This window comes from Bremia lactucae, linkage group LG1 (genome assembly GCF_004359215.1).
Source record: "Bremia lactucae strain SF5 linkage group LG1, whole genome shotgun sequence".
In the NCBI taxonomy this organism is placed as follows: Eukaryota; Oomycota; class Peronosporomycetes; order Peronosporales; family Peronosporaceae; genus Bremia; species Bremia lactucae.
Window position 1 is genome coordinate 11461232 of NC_090610.1, and position 17575 is coordinate 11478806.

General features: G+C 45.1%; 2 protein-coding genes across 2 annotated transcripts; both read right to left on the reverse strand.

The window, feature by feature from the left end:
* Nucleotides 1–1782: 1782 nt before the first annotated feature.
* Nucleotides 1783–3608, reverse strand: CCR75_001221 (uncharacterized protein; the record flags this gene model as incomplete). Its single annotated transcript, XM_067959325.1, has 3 exons — nt 1783–2566; nt 2631–2838; nt 2924–3608. 3 exons carry the CDS (start codon nt 3606–3608, stop codon nt 1783–1785), a joined length of 1677 nt encoding a protein of 558 aa, XP_067820344.1.
* A 154-nt stretch (nt 3609–3762) lies between these two features.
* Nucleotides 3763–4767, reverse strand: CCR75_001222 (uncharacterized protein; the record flags this gene model as incomplete). Its single annotated transcript, XM_067959326.1, has 1 exon — nt 3763–4767. One exon carries the CDS (start codon nt 4765–4767, stop codon nt 3763–3765), a length of 1005 nt encoding a protein of 334 aa, XP_067820345.1.
* Between the last annotated feature and the right edge of the window lie 12808 nt (nt 4768–17575).

Sequence of the window (17575 nt, forward strand, 5' to 3'; positions counted from 1 at the left end):
CTGAGTCAAAGTGCAGTGTTCGTACTTATTCGGATATCATTCTAATATTTATATAATGACGCGGTCTCGTCGCGAGTCGCGGGGGGCCAACTTCGACGAGCGCTGGAAGTTGACACCAAACAAGGCGGCACTGCTGAGAATGCAAAAGAGACCACGTTTGGTGTGTGGATCACGTATTGCCAATATTGTTATTGTTTTGTCCCATTCTGGTGCTGACATTTAGTTGTAGGTTGACAGCAGTAGTTGTGACGAAGCTAGCGGTTTGGATGGTTTAGAAGGGCATACGATAGCAAGTGCAGCATCCATTTGGCGAGACGACAAAGTGTTCGATGTAATCAATTCAGACGGTATTTAGTGCCGAATAATTTACGCTGACTCGCTTGATATTTAACGCGAAAGCTGTTGCGGCTGTCCTGAACAGTGAAACTGAATGTTACGCGGCGTTACCTACGAGCTGCACGAGCTTTGTATGAAGTGCAATTTCAGCTGAAGCGTCCTGCGGCAATTTTGAAGATGAAGCCTAACTTGGTGAGCAAGACAAGGCTTCTTTAACAGAATAAGGCGTCAATGCTTAACGTTTGCTTGTTATTGTGGCTGGAAGTTTGGAATGAAAACTTGTTCAACATTTGATGCTCTGGCAGCGCTCATGTCGCCACTTCGTGCGCACCAAGTTTTTGGTATTTACGTCGTTGAAAAACAAATAGGTTCTGAAATTTTCTTGTTTTTTCGATTCTCACGAGAAGTTGCTAATCTGTTGAAGATGACTGGACTGGGCTTGAAATTGGCTTGTTTGAAGAGGCTTATGAGCGATTCGGAAAGGATTTTTATGCAATTGCTGAACAAGTACGAACGAAAAGTGAATGATGGACTAGATAGCCTTCTTAATTTTTTTGGTAGATCCCAGAAAAAGGTGTCAGGGATACTATAGAATTTTATTATATCTGGAAAAAACGGGGACCGCACGCCAGAAATCGAGAAGACGGCAATTTGTCGGATGATTTCCTGCCAGAACCTGAACCAGATGTATCGAGTGAGACGCTCAAGCTGATGGATCGTCTTCAAAGTACGTACTGAAGGCAAGTCTCTGCCACACGCAGCAACGAAGTGCTTTACAAGCCTAACTGAAATTCTTCTGGTGTGTGTAATGTATTGCTAAGAGCAACACTTACATATTCAAGATTTTCTAAGTGCTGCTAGGGCTATGTACGCTCCCCAATCGGCTTACGCAACATACCGCAAGAAGCACAATTTATCTGATTTTGGCTTACAGCGGATCACCTACTTTCAGCAAGGCTTGAAAGGGATATCTCCACTGCGTGCTTCATTTGTGCTAGGCAAGCTTGCTGTTATGTTTAAGTTTTTACACTGAGAGATCTAAATGAAGTTGCTATGATGTGATAAATAGATACGTGGACCCCCTTTGAGATCAGAATATTCGAGGTTGCTATCGAGTGTTACGGCAAGAATTTTTCTCGGATTGCTGAATTAGTACGTGCTTTTAAAGTATATGAACATTCTTAAAAGGTAGTTGTTAATGCTGTGCCTAAAGATTCGCAGGAAGACACTCAGTGACGTGATCGCGTTTTATTACTTTTGGAAAAATGATTCCCACTATCAAGTCATGAAAAATCGATGGGAACGAAAGGATGACGTTCGGTCTACTAAAAAAGCATTAGCTGAATCGAAATTTAAATGCGCGTGAGCTATAATATGTTAAGGATGTGTGTAATTTAACATATTGCCGTGAGGCTGCTACACCTTACCATGCACAAGCTCCCTTGTTCACTCGATAGAAATGATTTCTTGTTCCATCACCAAACCTTCATGAGGATAGTTTTGAAGCTTTTTACAAGCTGTGCACACCCATGAAGCCGGGGGAAGCTCTTTCATATTAACACAGTTTTTGTGAAACATACGCTGACACATATCGCACAGAACCAGCTCGTCCTCGTTTTCTGGTTGCATGCATACCTCGCAGTTTTCCGAGTCCATCATATAAGTCCGTGAGCTGTATAAGACAGGCTGCGAAGTTCCAATCTCTTGCTTGTCTATTCGCTTAGCTTCCAATAGTTTCATATTGCGGTACACTTGGAAGCTATGCAGCGCGTGTCCAATATTTTTCAAGTTTATCTTTTGATTCATGAAAAATGGAAAATCCACTTGAAGAGCCTGGAAACCCTGGAGCTGACGCTGTTGCAGCAGCTTCGTAAGCGCAACAAATTCCGATGGGCGCGCACGATTTTTGCCAAAAATTTGAATAAGACTCTTTCTAGCATCAAGGCTCAGCCAGACAAATTTGTCCGTCGTGAAATCGTCGGCCACCATGTGCAGCTCCATTAAATCGCACACCACCTGCCAGCTCGTAAATGAACCAAGCACGTTATTATTAAACTTGCGGAGGGCCTCAAAGGTGTTTTCGGAGGTATTACACCTCTTCACGGCCACTGTGATCTCATCAATGTTCTGCAAGAAATTTTCAAGTGTCTCGAGGTACGTATCTACCGTAAGTTCTCGATCGCCGGCCAAAAGATCACAGTCGCCACCGCGTTTTGCCAAAGTTTGCAAACTGTTTTACAAAAGTATTCACAAGTTAGGTTCTGTGTATGACATCAAGTTAAGAAGACTCGTACCGCTTTTTAAATTGAAAAAAGTCGTCAGAACTGGGAATTCCCTTAAGCTTGTAAAAGGTTTCCAGTCGATTACAATACCGAAATACAACTGCCATCCACAGAACCTCGCGCAGGCCCAAGCGTCCTTGATGAGATTTTTGCCATCGGAGCACATACTTTCGAAGGTACGCAGTGCTGCGATCCAGCTCGCGATAGATGTTGCAAGTTGCTAAAGTTAGACCCCAGTAATCCAGGAGCAAGAAGGAAATATAATGACTATCATTTTCAGACATCAAGCAAATTTAATGGCTTACCGAACTTGATCAGACATTGATCGACACGGGGCACGTCGTTGCTGATTGAGTAACTATGCCACATTCCATGACGTTGGTAAACATAATCGTAGAAGGTCAGGGCACCCAACCACCAGCTCTTATAGCCATTGCTGTCCGAGCCGTCAAGCAGCTGGTCGCCCAGAAACGTAAGCTTGCGTCGCTGGCGCAGCGCTGGCTCCGTTGCATCACTTTTAGAGCGCGCAGACATAGCAGCACTATCGCCTTCCACGCTCTTACGCTGTTTCTTTCGACGAAGGAAGGCCTTCTCACACTCTTTACTGCACACAGGGGTCACGATTCCGCGCGAGCTAATGGAATACTCGGGATTAAAAGCTTGGCACATAAAGCACTGGGTTGGATCTGCGTTTCGCGAGTCACTGGAAGGCCGCATGCCCTTCATGTCAAGATATTTAGCCTCGCAGCTCACGGAGCACACAGGCACAGGTGGAGCTTTTTTAACCGAATTAGTAGACATAAACTCAGGATTGGGTACATGGCAAATGTAGCACTCGGCCACGTTCCCGCTTGACGACGGCGCCACTGTGTCATCCATTGAATTTGCAGCATCGCAGTCCTCGCTGTCGGTAGCGTGCGCGCTGCTACTAGAGCAGCTGCTGTTATTGAACCAGCGGCCTAGCTGAAACTCGTCGCCAAAGTTGACCATTTTTTTGCTTTATCAACCCGCACCAATAATATTGTAGATGTAAACCGTACTTCATTTAGGTAATATTTTGATTGCGATCTAATCTCAGATTATACGAAAGAGATGGTTCTTCCCTTGGCGCGCCGCATGCTAAAGCTAAGCCTATGCGCTCTTCTTAAGCGCTCAGCATGATCTTTAAAATCTGCTCAAGCTTCACGATGTCAGCGCTGAAACCGCGGATGCCCTCAGCGAGCTTCTCCGTAGCCATGGCGTCTTCGTTCATGCTCAAACGGAATTCCTTTTCGGCATAAGAAATCTTTTCACCCGTGTAGGCCTTAATAGCTGTCTCCGGATCAAGCTTTTTGACCAGCTTGGCAGTCGCCGTGTTTAGCTCCTCAAGAAGAGCCGGTGAGATCGTCAAGCGGTCGCAGCCGGCCAGCTCGGTAATCTCACCGGTGTTACGAAAGCTCGCTCCCATAACGATCGTCTCATACTCGTACTTCTTGTAGTACTGGTATATCTTGGTCACTGACACAACGCCAGGATCCTCGTGCGGCTCGTAGCTCGTCTTCCCAGTCTTGGCCTTGTGCCAGTCAAGGATTCGCCCTACGAAAGGAGAGATGAGCGTAGCTCCAGCTTCTGCACAGCTCACGGCCTGGGCAAAGCCAAACAGTAGCGTCATGTTGCAGGAAATCCCCTCCTTTTGCAAGTGTCTACAAGCCTGGATTCCTTCCCATGTAGAGGCAATCTTTATAAGAATACGGTCTTTCTTGATACCAGCCTTCTCATAGAGCTCGATAATGCGGTGGGCACGTGCTATGGTAGCTTCTGTATCGAAACTCATACGAGCATCAACCTCGGTCGACACATAGCCAGGCACGACCTTTAATATCTCCAAACCAAAGTTTACTGCCAACTTATCAACAACGAAACCCAGACGCTCCTTTTCTGACAAGTCAGCCGACAGGCCTTTGCCATAAGCGACGGCGTCGTCTACGAGGGCCGAGTACTGGTCCATTTGAGCGGCTTTAAATAGCAAGGAAGGGTTGGTAGTGGCATCCTGCGGCTTGTATTTTTTTATTTGGTCGAAATCTCCCGTGTCAGCTACAACAGTAGTATACTGCTTAAGCTGGTCTAATTGCGAAGCTTCACGGAATTTCTTGTTCGGGGAAACTGCCATGCTCAATTGATTTCTTTGACTGATTCGCGCTGTTTTAAAAGGGAGTGTGAATTTCTTCTCACGGTTGTCCAAAGCAGATAGTAGATATAATTTTCGTCACAAAAAAGAAAGAAAGAGATCTTTTTTTTGAAGCCTCATTACTTAAGTGACATAAAGTACATATTGGTTAATATTAATGCGCCCAATGATTTTTTTATCGTTTTGTCACTCAGCGTGGCAGCAAAGCCGGCACATAACATCAGCAAAACGCCGCTGCTAATAAGTAGTTTTAAAACAAGCTGAAAAATCCGGATATGAGCTTCAGTTCACGACATTCAAGGCCTCCAAGCATCATTCAATGATTGTACTTATCTTTATGCAATACTGGAAAATAATGTTCATATTAAAAAGGATATTGACATGATAGGAGAATTATGGGGACACCGTCACAAACGACGCTAAAAGGCCAATTTGGATTTGGCAAAGCCAGAATCGGGGCATGGATACGACTATGCTTACTACTTAAAAATCATCATTCTCGGTGCTAGTCCAGCACCAATCCGTATCCTTTTAAAGAAAATTTTATAATGGCCTAGCCATATCAGCGTAATTTTCGCTATATTTGTGTAAATAATTGGCAAAATCCAACCACTTATGCAATTCCTTTTGGATCTAAGGAACCGGCAAATCACTATGGCTTTTATTTTAGCGAGATCCGCTCTAGGCTTTGCTTACCAATGAAACACATTGAAAAGGGAATTTCTTCTGCGCCAAAAATGCATTTAGAGGCATTGGCATACAATTTATTTGTGCGCATGCACTCTAGCACTGCTCGCAAATGGTCTATGTGGTTTCCAGATCGCGTCACTAGACACATAAACGTTGCCGGAGCGTTGGAACGCCCTTGTGGCATAACCAACCACTTCCGATGCATACCTTGGGGTGCTTACCGCTGTAAGCGGGATATCGCTAGCTCGCTTGATCAGTTGGTTATAACCATGGACTAAGTCAAGTGCACTGTGCATCGCACATCCCACCATATATTTTTTGGAGAACATCATTTCTAGAAAATGGGTGTTTGTGCTGGTCATTTGGCTTCTTATAAGCATGCACAATGCGCCAATTACCATTTTGTTCTTTTACACAAAATGTCGGTGTCGAATGGGGAGATTTGCTCTCTCGCACCATTCCAGCCTCGTGCTAGCACGGAAGAAATTGTCATTGACGTCACAATGTTACTTTGGTATAGGCTACTGTCGTGTAACACAGTATTTGGCCACAGGAACCAAGTCAATTTCATGACGGACACCTCTACCCGGAGGTAAAACAGATGGTGGGTTGATACACACCATACCTTGGAATTCCTTGACTAAGGAATAGAATGGGTCCGTGGGATCTTTAAGGATCGATGCTCCACACGCGCACTAATGCCGCTCTTGTGTTCTCCAGGACGGCTTCACCCAGAAGCGATAAACTTAATTCTGGTCGAATGACCACTAAGTTGCCAGCCTTTAAGGCTCGGCCGCACTCATCAATAGACATTTCGTCTAGCTCTTTAAGAGCATGTAACGAAGGATTTGTCTCAAGGCTACCTTTTCCCTCGATGCTCCCAGTCACACCATTAACAATGCAACTGCTCGATAGTATCACTTTGTGAACTTATGGACGCTTCGCGTCTTCGCTGTCTCGATGTCGAGACTCTTATAGGCCGGAACATGTATGATTCCAAGCTTCACAGGTTTCCCAACCTTCATCTACTCTGAACCAGAGCTGAGTGTGCAATCCGACATCCGACGAGGAGTTATGTTACTCAAATTCCTTGTCTAATGACCGTTTACGCGTCACTTCACGTGCATTAGGAGGGTCTGACTCGGAATGCCCTGGCAACCTGCCAATGCTGACACTCAGTATGGTGCCACCTCGGTCGACCATATTCGGTGGATTAAGACGTGCCACACAGCGTGTCTCAGGGATATTACACCCTTGATGACTCGGCCCTAGGCTTACAATGCTTTCGATATTCAGTGAATCGTTATTTCAACGAGTGTTATACGTGCCGTTCCACCGACTTTACTGAGTCGAATTCAGAAATAGTGTTTTTAACATTGAAGTGCATTATCTCAGACATTCCAATGTCTACACACTGAAAGATTCGAGCAGTGATTCGCGCCAATAGCGCTTTTATTGCCTAGCAAAGGTAAGTTCATGACTCTCCAAATCTTTGCTAGGAACTTTGCGCGTGGCGCCTGAGTCTTAGACCTCCAATCGATCCATGGCTCATGGCGTTCATGCCAGGCCATACCAAGGATGAGATCATCTCGATCCAAATTTGGGACGAGACAGCGTCGTACACTGTCAAAGTTCAGATACTTAATACTTAAGTTCCACGGAACATTAGGAACAGTGACAAGAGTCTCAGTCGCTAAGCGAACAGTGATTATATCACCTTCATGCGCCTTAAGCGCCTCAGCTTTTTTGCTGATTCCCTTATAGTGAAAGACGTCGAGCATAATTGCAAGACGCCCCCGAGTCAATCAAAATTGTCCATGGCTTATCAAAGCCCTTCACAGTCGCCTGAGCGACTACCAAGCCAGGCCTGTACTCACGCCCTGTGCTATTGCGCACCGAGCTGATGAAGCTAGGTGGTGTTTACTCTCACCTCATAGAGGTTCAACAGATCTTCCCCAGTACGGCGCTCCGCACCTATCGGGTATCGACATTTTCCCGCACCGTACCAGGTTTGGTATAAGTCGGAACTGTTGCTCTCTCGAGCTTTGCGTGCGTTGCTTAAGAGAAAAGCCTGGCGAAAATGTTTAGTGCTTCCGCACACATAACATCTCCGGATGCTCCTATGCTCTTCCACAACTTGTAATGCTTATTCCCCCTCCTCAACGTGGTTTAGATCCATAGGATCCGGTCAATTTGACGATCCCGATGCGCTCGAAGAGGTAGAACGGTAAACAAGCGTACTTATACGAGCGGGCTTAAGTCGATTTCAGCGCGTAGCGCTATGGCAACTGCCTCTTCGAAAGTAACAGGATGGGATCGGAAAAATTCCGTCTGGCCAACGCTCTCATTGAGATCCCCAACTAGACGGTTCCTACAGTTGCTTCTTGCACCCCAGTCTTGAAGCATAGGGGCAATGAGAGCTCTCAACTCCTTGACATAGTCCCCTAGGGTTCGTTTACCCTGACGCGTCGCTATGAGCCGTGATCGTATATGAAAAGCCTGATCCGGTGGGGCAAACATGCTAGTCCGTTGCTGTTTCAGCGAACCACATGTAGGAAAAGCGTCGTTTATAGTCGTGCTGTAAGAGAGTATCCATTCCAGGGCTCAACCTCCGAGCTTGGAAATGGCCATGCCACCTTTTGTCGTTCAGCTAAGAACAACGCAGAGTCTATGGACATTTATATTTGCCTGATCCAAAAAGGGAGGTTTGCTCCCTCTTTACCCTCAAATGCCTTAACACTGACAACAAGAGGACGCGTTTTAGGCTCTGGATCAGGTACATAAAAAAATATGTAACGAGTCGGTATAGATGCCGCTAAGTGGTCCTGGACCTATCCGATAAGAGAGGATTCCTATTGCAAAAAAACTTCCAGTCTTGCATCCAGAACCTCTGGTCCCTGGGACATGATGAGATCAATGTGTCCTAGCTCAAGCTTAGACTCAGGCGTAGATTGACAACTAGTGCTACCAGGTGTAGGGAAGCTACCTTGCTCCTTAAGGCAGAGGAAGAGTTATGAACTCTAAGAGTCACTTAGTTTTATAGAGCTAATAGGTTTAATAGCTCAGAAAGTCGTACACGCTCGTCAAGCTTAGTGTAACGGGCACCCTTTGCTAGTACTGTTGACAGTACTAGTCAACCTACACTGATTACAGTGAAGGTGGGGTGGCTCGGTTACTTCACGTACACGACGTGCAGAGGAAGATTACAGGTAGCTAAGTAGTGTTAGCTACCAAAGGTTAGTTCTAAGGCTATTATAATAGAGAAAAGTGTATTAATATATTAAGTTCCCACGTAACGATCTTCTATCTACTACTGACTTTATTATATATTACCAAACTATGTATGGCGCTTACTTGCGCACCGCACAATCGTGTCTGATGACGATTGGCGAGTTTGATTACAACTAAATCAATCAATCAATAGAACTAATGTCTTATTGCGTCAATATTACCAACTTGGTAATATTGGAATTATAAAGTCAAAAATTTTAATTATTGTACTTTTTTTTTATTATCTCTCATTGTAAATTATATTTATTATTCCTCTTATAGAAAAAAGTATTAATGTAACGGGACACCCCGTTACCCCCCCCCCCTAACCAACGGTCACAATACTGACTGATGTGGATTGACTGAGGAATGCTTGTATGACTTTCCCTGTAATTTGGCGTTGTTGGTTTTTTATTTAAACTCCAGTTTTGTCGCATTGTTAATTTTTGTTCTGAAATCAATTCGTTTGCGCATGGCTACCAACAAGTCTGTGCGCGTAGCCCGTGAGGCTGCAAAGCTGGCAGCTGCACGGTGCAGCTGTTGGTCATGCAACTAATTCAGTAGACGCATTAGCGTCTACTGTGGGGAACAAGTCACCTCCTACTCCCATTGGAGGTGACTGGAATATGTCATCTGCTGATGCCATTGCAGGTGACGATGGCAAGTCACCTGTTTCAACAATTGTAGGTGACTGGTCCAAGTCACCGTCACCGCCCGACTCACTGGTTACTGTGAAGGCCGCCAGATCATCCGGGGCCGAGTCCGTTAAACCTTGGGTTCTAATGTGACAACCAAAGAGGTGATGACGAGGTTGTTCTACTCGTCGGACCTCTTTGGTGGGGAGTCATTTGACGATGACTCTACGGGCGACGACCACTCTTATGATGCTAGTATGCGTCACCAGGAATGGAGTGATCGTGAAGGGAAGAATGCTGCTGGTGGTGCTAGCTTGCATCACATGAAAGAAGTTATGTAAAGGATCGCTCCGAGAGCCATATTAGCATAAACGGTAATATGAGTCGACAGGAGAGGAACCATAATACGTTGCGGCTCGCTACCGGAAAGAAGCCTTAGTCGCCCTCTAAGGTAACATAGCTCGTTGGTCTGGTATGACCAACGATCAATTTCATATTCCGTAGTTCGACTCAACCAGGCCTTACAAGCCTGGTGAGGATGAGACGGAATTCTTCATCGATACCTTTTAACGACATCGGTGGAACACTTGTAAGCTGGCAAAGGATGTCACTCCTTTGTTCCAAGCTTGGGAAGCAGTTGTGCATAATGTGCAAAGCACGGACGTAAGGTCTGGCTTGACACACTGTGCTTTCCGTGAACGGCCCGTTTTTCGGACCGTAGTCGGTGCACGCTTCAAGCTGGGGGGACTCATGTCCATGCTGTTATAAGGGCGAAGGTCATACCCCTAAGGAAGCATACTCCCTCAAAGATCCTCATTGGAGACGGCTCATTTCTTGTGAGATGCGCTTAAGGATTGAGAATCTCTAATTATTTACGAGCTCGGGAAGCGCTCGTTTTCTGATGAACCATCTGTCGAGGAGGATGGGCCCCGTCGCACTAGACCCGGAACGTCCATCATCAGTTGGAACCGAGATTTCCAACTATCATGCGAGGGTGGATCCCCTCGCCAACGGACGAGCTAACCCCATTTACCTCACGTTGGCTTGAAAGGCGATCAACAAGAAGCGCTCCACACCACTCGAATCCGTCAACGGATGTGGAGGGGGAAGAAAAATCGGGTTCGCGTCTTTTGACGAACTCGAATCAACATCGTAAATGGATCACACCCTTCACTATTTGACGGAGGACATTGATCACGAGCGATCTCGTCGCCACGAGTTAGTGATGACGGTTGATAATGTTTCACGTGACCAGTTGAGGAATTGTGCGCGAGTTGCGACTGATCAACTGGCGAACGAGTAGACCCACCAGTCTTTTTGAAACGAGGCGGTGACAGCTCGTCAAAAACTCTCTTTCTTTGAGGAAAGAGTGGACACATCAGTCCCTTTAAAACAGGTTGGTGACAGCTCGTCAAAAGATCTCTTCCTTAGATGAAAGAGCGCATCGTCTGATTCGTGAGACCACACTCTATCCCGAGACTTCATTCTTTAGCTCGGGTACATCAGGCCTCAGCAGACACCTTAGACCTTTCCGAAGTAATTCGGAATTGGAAGAAGCCTCGTACTGATGGTAAGGGCGGAGACGCCCAACATAAACGTAGGATGCGTACGCATTCTACGAGGCAGCTCGATCGTGTATGCATTTTCTTGGCGTTGCAGTACACGGAACGGGCCGATATACTTGGGCAGTAATTTATTACTTCCCACATTCGTCACTACATGATATGGTAGGTTTACCGTGGACAGTAGGACTAGGTCGTTAGCATTAAATGATAGAATGCTTACTCTCCTATTTTTGTCACAGTTCTATTTCTGTCGGTCCACTGTGTCAGCGATGGAATCCAGTACGAAACGGACCACTGCTTCTCTAGCCAGTAGGAAATCACCTCCTGACTCGGTTTAATTTTGTTTTCAGTGCAACCGGTTCGCACTGCGGATCTGTCAATCTCCTCTTCGGTGAGAGCATTATTGTTCTCACTAATATTATTGTTTTCGATGCTGAGTCTTTTAGCATCGTTTTGAAAGCCAGTGATAGCATTTGGGTGCTTTCTGAGTTTTTCCACTTCGATGTTGATTAAATCAACATTGGTACCCTTCACATTGACCATAAGGTCTATGCGTGATTAGCAAGAGCTAGACAGTTCTTTGCTCTAGCAAGTCCCCCCCCCCCTTGGATAAGAGTCACTCTCAAACAAGGTGGGTACACGTAGATGGCGTAAGCCGTTCACGTAAAATTGTGTCTGTTTTGTAAAGCATGCACTCAAAAAAAAACTCAATTGTTGATGGATAATTCTACCATGGCAATAATTCGCTCTTACTCGTAAAAGCGTGGACGTATCCGCGAAGTATCTCTTCGAGGATACGACTTGCACGTTCCGTCCGACCATCTGTTTCAGGATGGTCAGAAGTTGACGTTTTTTAACTGTTTTCCAAGAGATTTGAACACAGTTTAAAAAATTCGTCATTTATGTAGGGTCGCGAATCGAGACCATTTGACGGGGTAATCCATGGAGTCGAAATATCATGACAACAAAGACACGAGCACAGCCTTTGGCTGCAATCGACTCCGGAACTGCAGCAAGATGGACCATGTTGCTGAGACGCTCATAAACACAAGAATACCATAATTCTTGTGATCGCCTCCGGGAAATCCGAAGACGAAGTCCATAGATACGGACTGCCAAAACTCTGCCGGAACAGGCAAAGGTTGCAACGGAGCACGGGATGAAGCACCGGATCATCCGTTGACAAACTTGGCAAGCACGTCTGTACTTGATGGCGAACTTATACTTGCGTGGGCAGTACGTAGGTTTTTACACGACCACGATGACAACTTATTGGTGCATCGTGGCACTCATACATGATGCGTAAACTCAGATCATTATGGGTGAACATGACGACACGAAGTGTGTCGCCAGCAATGTTTGTGTAATAGAGTAAACGATTGCGTGTTGCGTATTAATCTGTTGAGGATCGGTACGATTTCGACAATCCTTTTAAGGATTGTTGTGATGGATTTTCAAGGTAATCCATCACCCCTTTTAGTGCTATATCTTCTTGATAGGCCCTTTTTTAATGTCGCCAAGTAATGTTGACGACGAAACACTTATTTTTGCAACATGGGCTCTTGTTCTGCTCAGCCGGCTCAAAATCGGGCCGGAGCGAAAGGACATCGGCGACGACATTTAGTCGTCCTGACTTAAATCCTACGGAAAATGTGTATTTTGCAAGAAAGACAACCATCTCGCTATTCTTTTCGAGAGGTGTAAAATGTGTACGGCTGTGCGTAAAGAAGCCTGGTCCGTAAAAGCAATGAACGGTCTATCTCCAAAGAGACAGACCCTTAACTTAGCCAGTGCATATTTCATGGCGTGGAGCTCTTTGTTATCCACGGGATAATTGCGTTCAGCTGGTTGAAGCTGAAGCGACTGATAGCAGATGACGCGCTCTTCGGCGCGCCGTCTGTATCTTACTACATTAATGCACAGCCGATCGCTGGCGTCACTGGTCAGTCTTGGTCCGCAATCGCCAATATTGGCGATTGCATTAAGCTTTGCTTGATACCTTCGAAGGCACTCGGACTATCAGCTTTCCATGACCACTTTGCATTTATCTTTAACGAAAAAGAAAGTTGAGCTGTCATTTCGGCATAATTGCGGGAGTACTTGTGTAAGTACGCCGCAAAGCCGAGAAATTTTCCAAGTCCCTTTACATCGACTGGCACAGGCCAGTCGGTGATCGCCTTGGTCTTCTCCGGATCAGAGCGTACACCGTGTTTACTCACGATGCATCCAAGAAGTGTATGTTCGCTTGCAGCGAATATACACTTCTTGAGATTTGCATGCAACTTATGCTTTCGCAAAAGTGTAAGAATTTTTGGATGTGGATATGATGTACTTCAAAGTCCGACTTCCCGTTGGCTGGCTATGGAAGAAGACTTCATCAAAATACCCCGGTGCGAAATCCCGCACCGATATCAAGAGATTGGTTACACATCTGTTAAATGTCGCAGGGTATTACTAAGTCCTTGTGGCATAATTAGCCACCTTGTGCGGGATATCCTGTTCACGCATAAGGATCTGATAGAATTTATCCATCAGATCCATTGACGAAAAGATAGTACTCTTTAACATAGCATCAGTGATTACATCTTTTCGTGGTATCAATATTTAAGCCGGTACTGTTGCAGGGCACTATTTACTGCACGCATGCACAATCCGCCTCCTCCTGTTGCTTTACGCACACAGAAGTTCGGAGAGCTATGTTGGAGGTTGACGCGCTCACATGGCCCGCTGCTAAGCAGTCGGCAAAGAATTTTTCGATAGCTAATACCTGTTCACGAGGCAATGACTATTGCTTGATGACACAGTATTTCGAACCTATTATCAGGTCGATTTAGTGTCGAGCGCTTTTATCCTAAGGCAACTCGCACGGTACAGAATCAGCGAATACATCCTTTAATTCGATCAAATCCTTATGTAAAGAGTTTGTATTCAAAGACTCCCAGCTTTTGGATGTAAGCTGTTCAATCCGAGTCTTCTAATTGAGGACACTTTCGTCCATCGATGAGCTGCTGAGAACCCGTTCGTTCTCAAGAAATACTACTACCTATAGAATATCGGCCACGACGTTGTCATGTATGACAACTACGCAGATCTGCTTGACTTTGCCACAACGCAGATCACGCAAGTGTTTCGGTTCAAGCGTTGGCAATTGAGTTATCTCCATACTTAACTTCGGAGGCGCTATTAGATCAAGTGTATAAGGGCCTTCACTTGATCCGTTGTTTTCTAAGACATTTAATGTCTCAGGTTCCTCACTTTAACTTATTTCCAAAGGTACCTGGAACCTATGACCACAGGTTTCTGACCACTTATTCCTGCAGACTTTTGGGGACTTGTTCCCTCAAGTTTTATCTAGGGAGTACTCTCCACAAGTGCCTCTAGCTGGGGATGTGCAACCATAGCGAGATCCTCTAGGATCGACTCTTCAGCCGATCTAAAGCTTTCACGCTGTCTCTTATAGACAGGCGTTGAATATTTTCTTAGATGTTGCTTTCCAAGCAAGCATCCTTGTTTTGTATCACTCAACTTATTCGAGTGGTCGAACTTCGACGCTGCCTGTGCTTGTGCATAGCCGTCGAAATCTTGCTCCACAGTGTGATGGGTATTCACTGAGGTCTTGTGCAGTCGTGCAAACGACCGGCCCACAAGTGAGGCCATCGCACTCCCTCGTAGGATATCCACACGCTTGTGAACGCTCCAAGACGTTCATCAGATGCCCCTCTGTTTAACGAGAGACAGGCATCGTCACGGCTTGATGCTGCCAATTTATGCATGGCTTGTACTTTTTGAGCCATGGTAATCCAAGGATGACATCAAATTTGTCATCCAAATCAAGTACGATGCAATCATAATCGTACTGTTTACCCTTTATCGTGTATTGGATACCAACTACACGTTTGTTTACTGTTACAGATGCGCCTGTTGCTAGGCGCACTGTCATCTTCGTTAAAAGACAATCGCGTTCAACGAACTTAAGTCTGCGATCTTCTAGCCCCACCATCGACTAGGAACTGAAGTGGCAAATTATTTCACATTTTTGTTTTTGAGGTGATTGGGTTAACCTCATCACCTAGTGCAGTTACACAATGTTTCTGTGTGAGGAGCAACTTTCGTCAAAAGGCCTGCAAGTCCTTTGACGTTGCTGGATCAGTAGGGCGCTCCGCACCTACTGACGCCAAACGTTTTTTTTGACGATCCCCAACGTCGGATCTGCGTCCCCCGCAGTTCCTAGCGGGAGGTCGATCTTTTCGCTCAGTGTTTTCAGGCACTGGTCGGGGGCACTACACTCATAGGCGTAGTGGCCCGTCTTTTGACAACTATTACTTTCTGTAATGGTTTGTAATTTAAAGAGCGAGGTTTCTCGCTTTCTACATAAGATTTGGCACGTCCGGCTAAGTTGGACATGCCAAATTTCACTTTCGTCGCATCATTACTGATAAAGGGAGCTTCAACGGCGTCGTCTAATTCGACGAATCATTTGAAAATGGAGTCGCCTTTGACTGCCTTAAACTTAGATATTTTTATCTTTAAGCTTTCGGGTCGACGTGGAAGCATCGGCCCGCTAGCAGCATTTATATGCTGCTGTCTCAACAGTTCCATCTGTTGAGCACCCTCTTCTCTCAAAACGTCCGCGTGTTGGGAGCCTTGTTGCTGAAGCAAGGCTACTTTCTTTTGGGCCCCGTCGAGCTATAGCCGCATGTAGCTCGTCTCTTGGCAAAGCGAACAACATTGCGCTAACGGTCGGCCCGCCTTCGACCGAACTCATTCGTTCGATCGTTCTCCATTCAAGGTCACTCAAATGAGTAAACCTTTCACGAGTTGCGGGATAGCCTTTTTGAAGGGCTTGAGTGTCCCGAAACATAAATATTATTTCCTAAAAAAGAAATAATAAATATTATTGCCTATGAGAGGAAATAAACATAGAAGTTCAAAATATTATCTTTGGTATTGACTTAATAGTTCCAATACTACCAAATTAGGTAATATTGACGCAATAAGACGTTAGTTCTATTGATTGGTTGATCTAAGTTTGAATCAACTCCGCCAATTGTTATAAGACACGATTGTGCGGAATTAGGCGTCACACATAGTTTTTATTGATATAATTAAGTCAGTAGTAGATATAAGATCGTTACGCAGGGACCTAATATATTAATTCAGTCTTCTTTTATACAAAAATTCAAGGGATTTAGGGGTTCGTAGAATCAAGTGGCAACGAATTCTCGAGAGTATGTACCTCAGGAAGGATTCTTTCTCTCCAGATCAATGCGCAAGCCTTAGGAAGTACTTAACGCTGTAAGATCAAAAGGGGAACTGAACTTTATCAAATTATTGAAATCTAAAAAGCTTACCCTAGCAAAATTAAAATAGATCTCGACCGCCAGATATATATCTGGGCCGCCAGATATTAATTGATTTAAATAGAACATAGAGGTATTTTTCCCTTAGAGTAAATGTACCACAACAACAAGTCCCCAACCGAAGTGTAAGTGCTCGCATGAGCTACTGCTTACAGTGCGGTTCCATATAGGTTGTAGTGTCGTAGGAACTGTGATATTCAGTTCGAGGACCATAATGCACATATGAGCGGTCATTTGGGCCACAATCAGACCTTTGCGGTAGCAAGCAGCAAAAATAGTAGCGACAGTTTATTTGGCTCAGATAGCTATTGTTGCAAAGCTTATCTATTCAGAATGCTATCATGCTTGACGTATCCAGCCTCTCACGTATATAACGTAGCAATCTTCGCGCGAAATGAGCGATTATTTTTTACCACGTGAAGTTCGGATAATTCTCTTGATGTGTATAGTAGGCAATAAATTAGACATCTTTAAAGTCGATGATTTGCGAAGAAAAATCGAAAACATCGGCTTGATCTAATTTCGCGAGCCACGACTTGAAACTTGCCCAACTTTCAATATTTAGGTGCTCGCTTTCCGTCATAAATGGCTCGAGCTGCCATGTCCCAAGAATCACGAAAAACTTATGGTCAATCGAGAAGCCGCACGATACTGCAAAGATGTAGCATTAGACGAGAAGTCGTTATTTTTCTTGTATGTCGCGAGCTAATGCTAAATTTCTTCTTTGTACCCGAGAACAAAATGCAGCTTCACACTAAAAACTGTTGCAATTGAAAATATAGTATGCTAGCATGTGTACATGAAAATACCGCGCAACAACTACATTACTATTGACGTAGATCACAACGAAATAGCATGCATAATTTGTAACGGGCTAAAGTTGCCCCTATGTTACACAGTCCCCGTTAAGTACACTTGGTGTACTTAAGGGGATGGTCAATTACTAAATAATAGTAATTAGACTCAACACTCGGGTGTGGCGCACATTAGTGACCAACCCTTGTGGATGTGATGCACATGGGTGCATTCACATTAGGAACGCGTCCGCATACACTTGGTAGCACTTGAAATCCTTCCCACGACCCGCATCTCTGCGTGTGTACGTGACGATGAGCCTTAATATTGATTGGGCTCATTTTCCCCACCTCTCCGAACATCATCGGGAGGTGGTAGGGCTAATGGCGCAGGGACTTGGTGAACAAGCCCTGGCCAGGCTCCTGGGTAGTCCTCCTGAGCAACATGTTGCTCAGTTGGAGCAGTTTGAGGCATT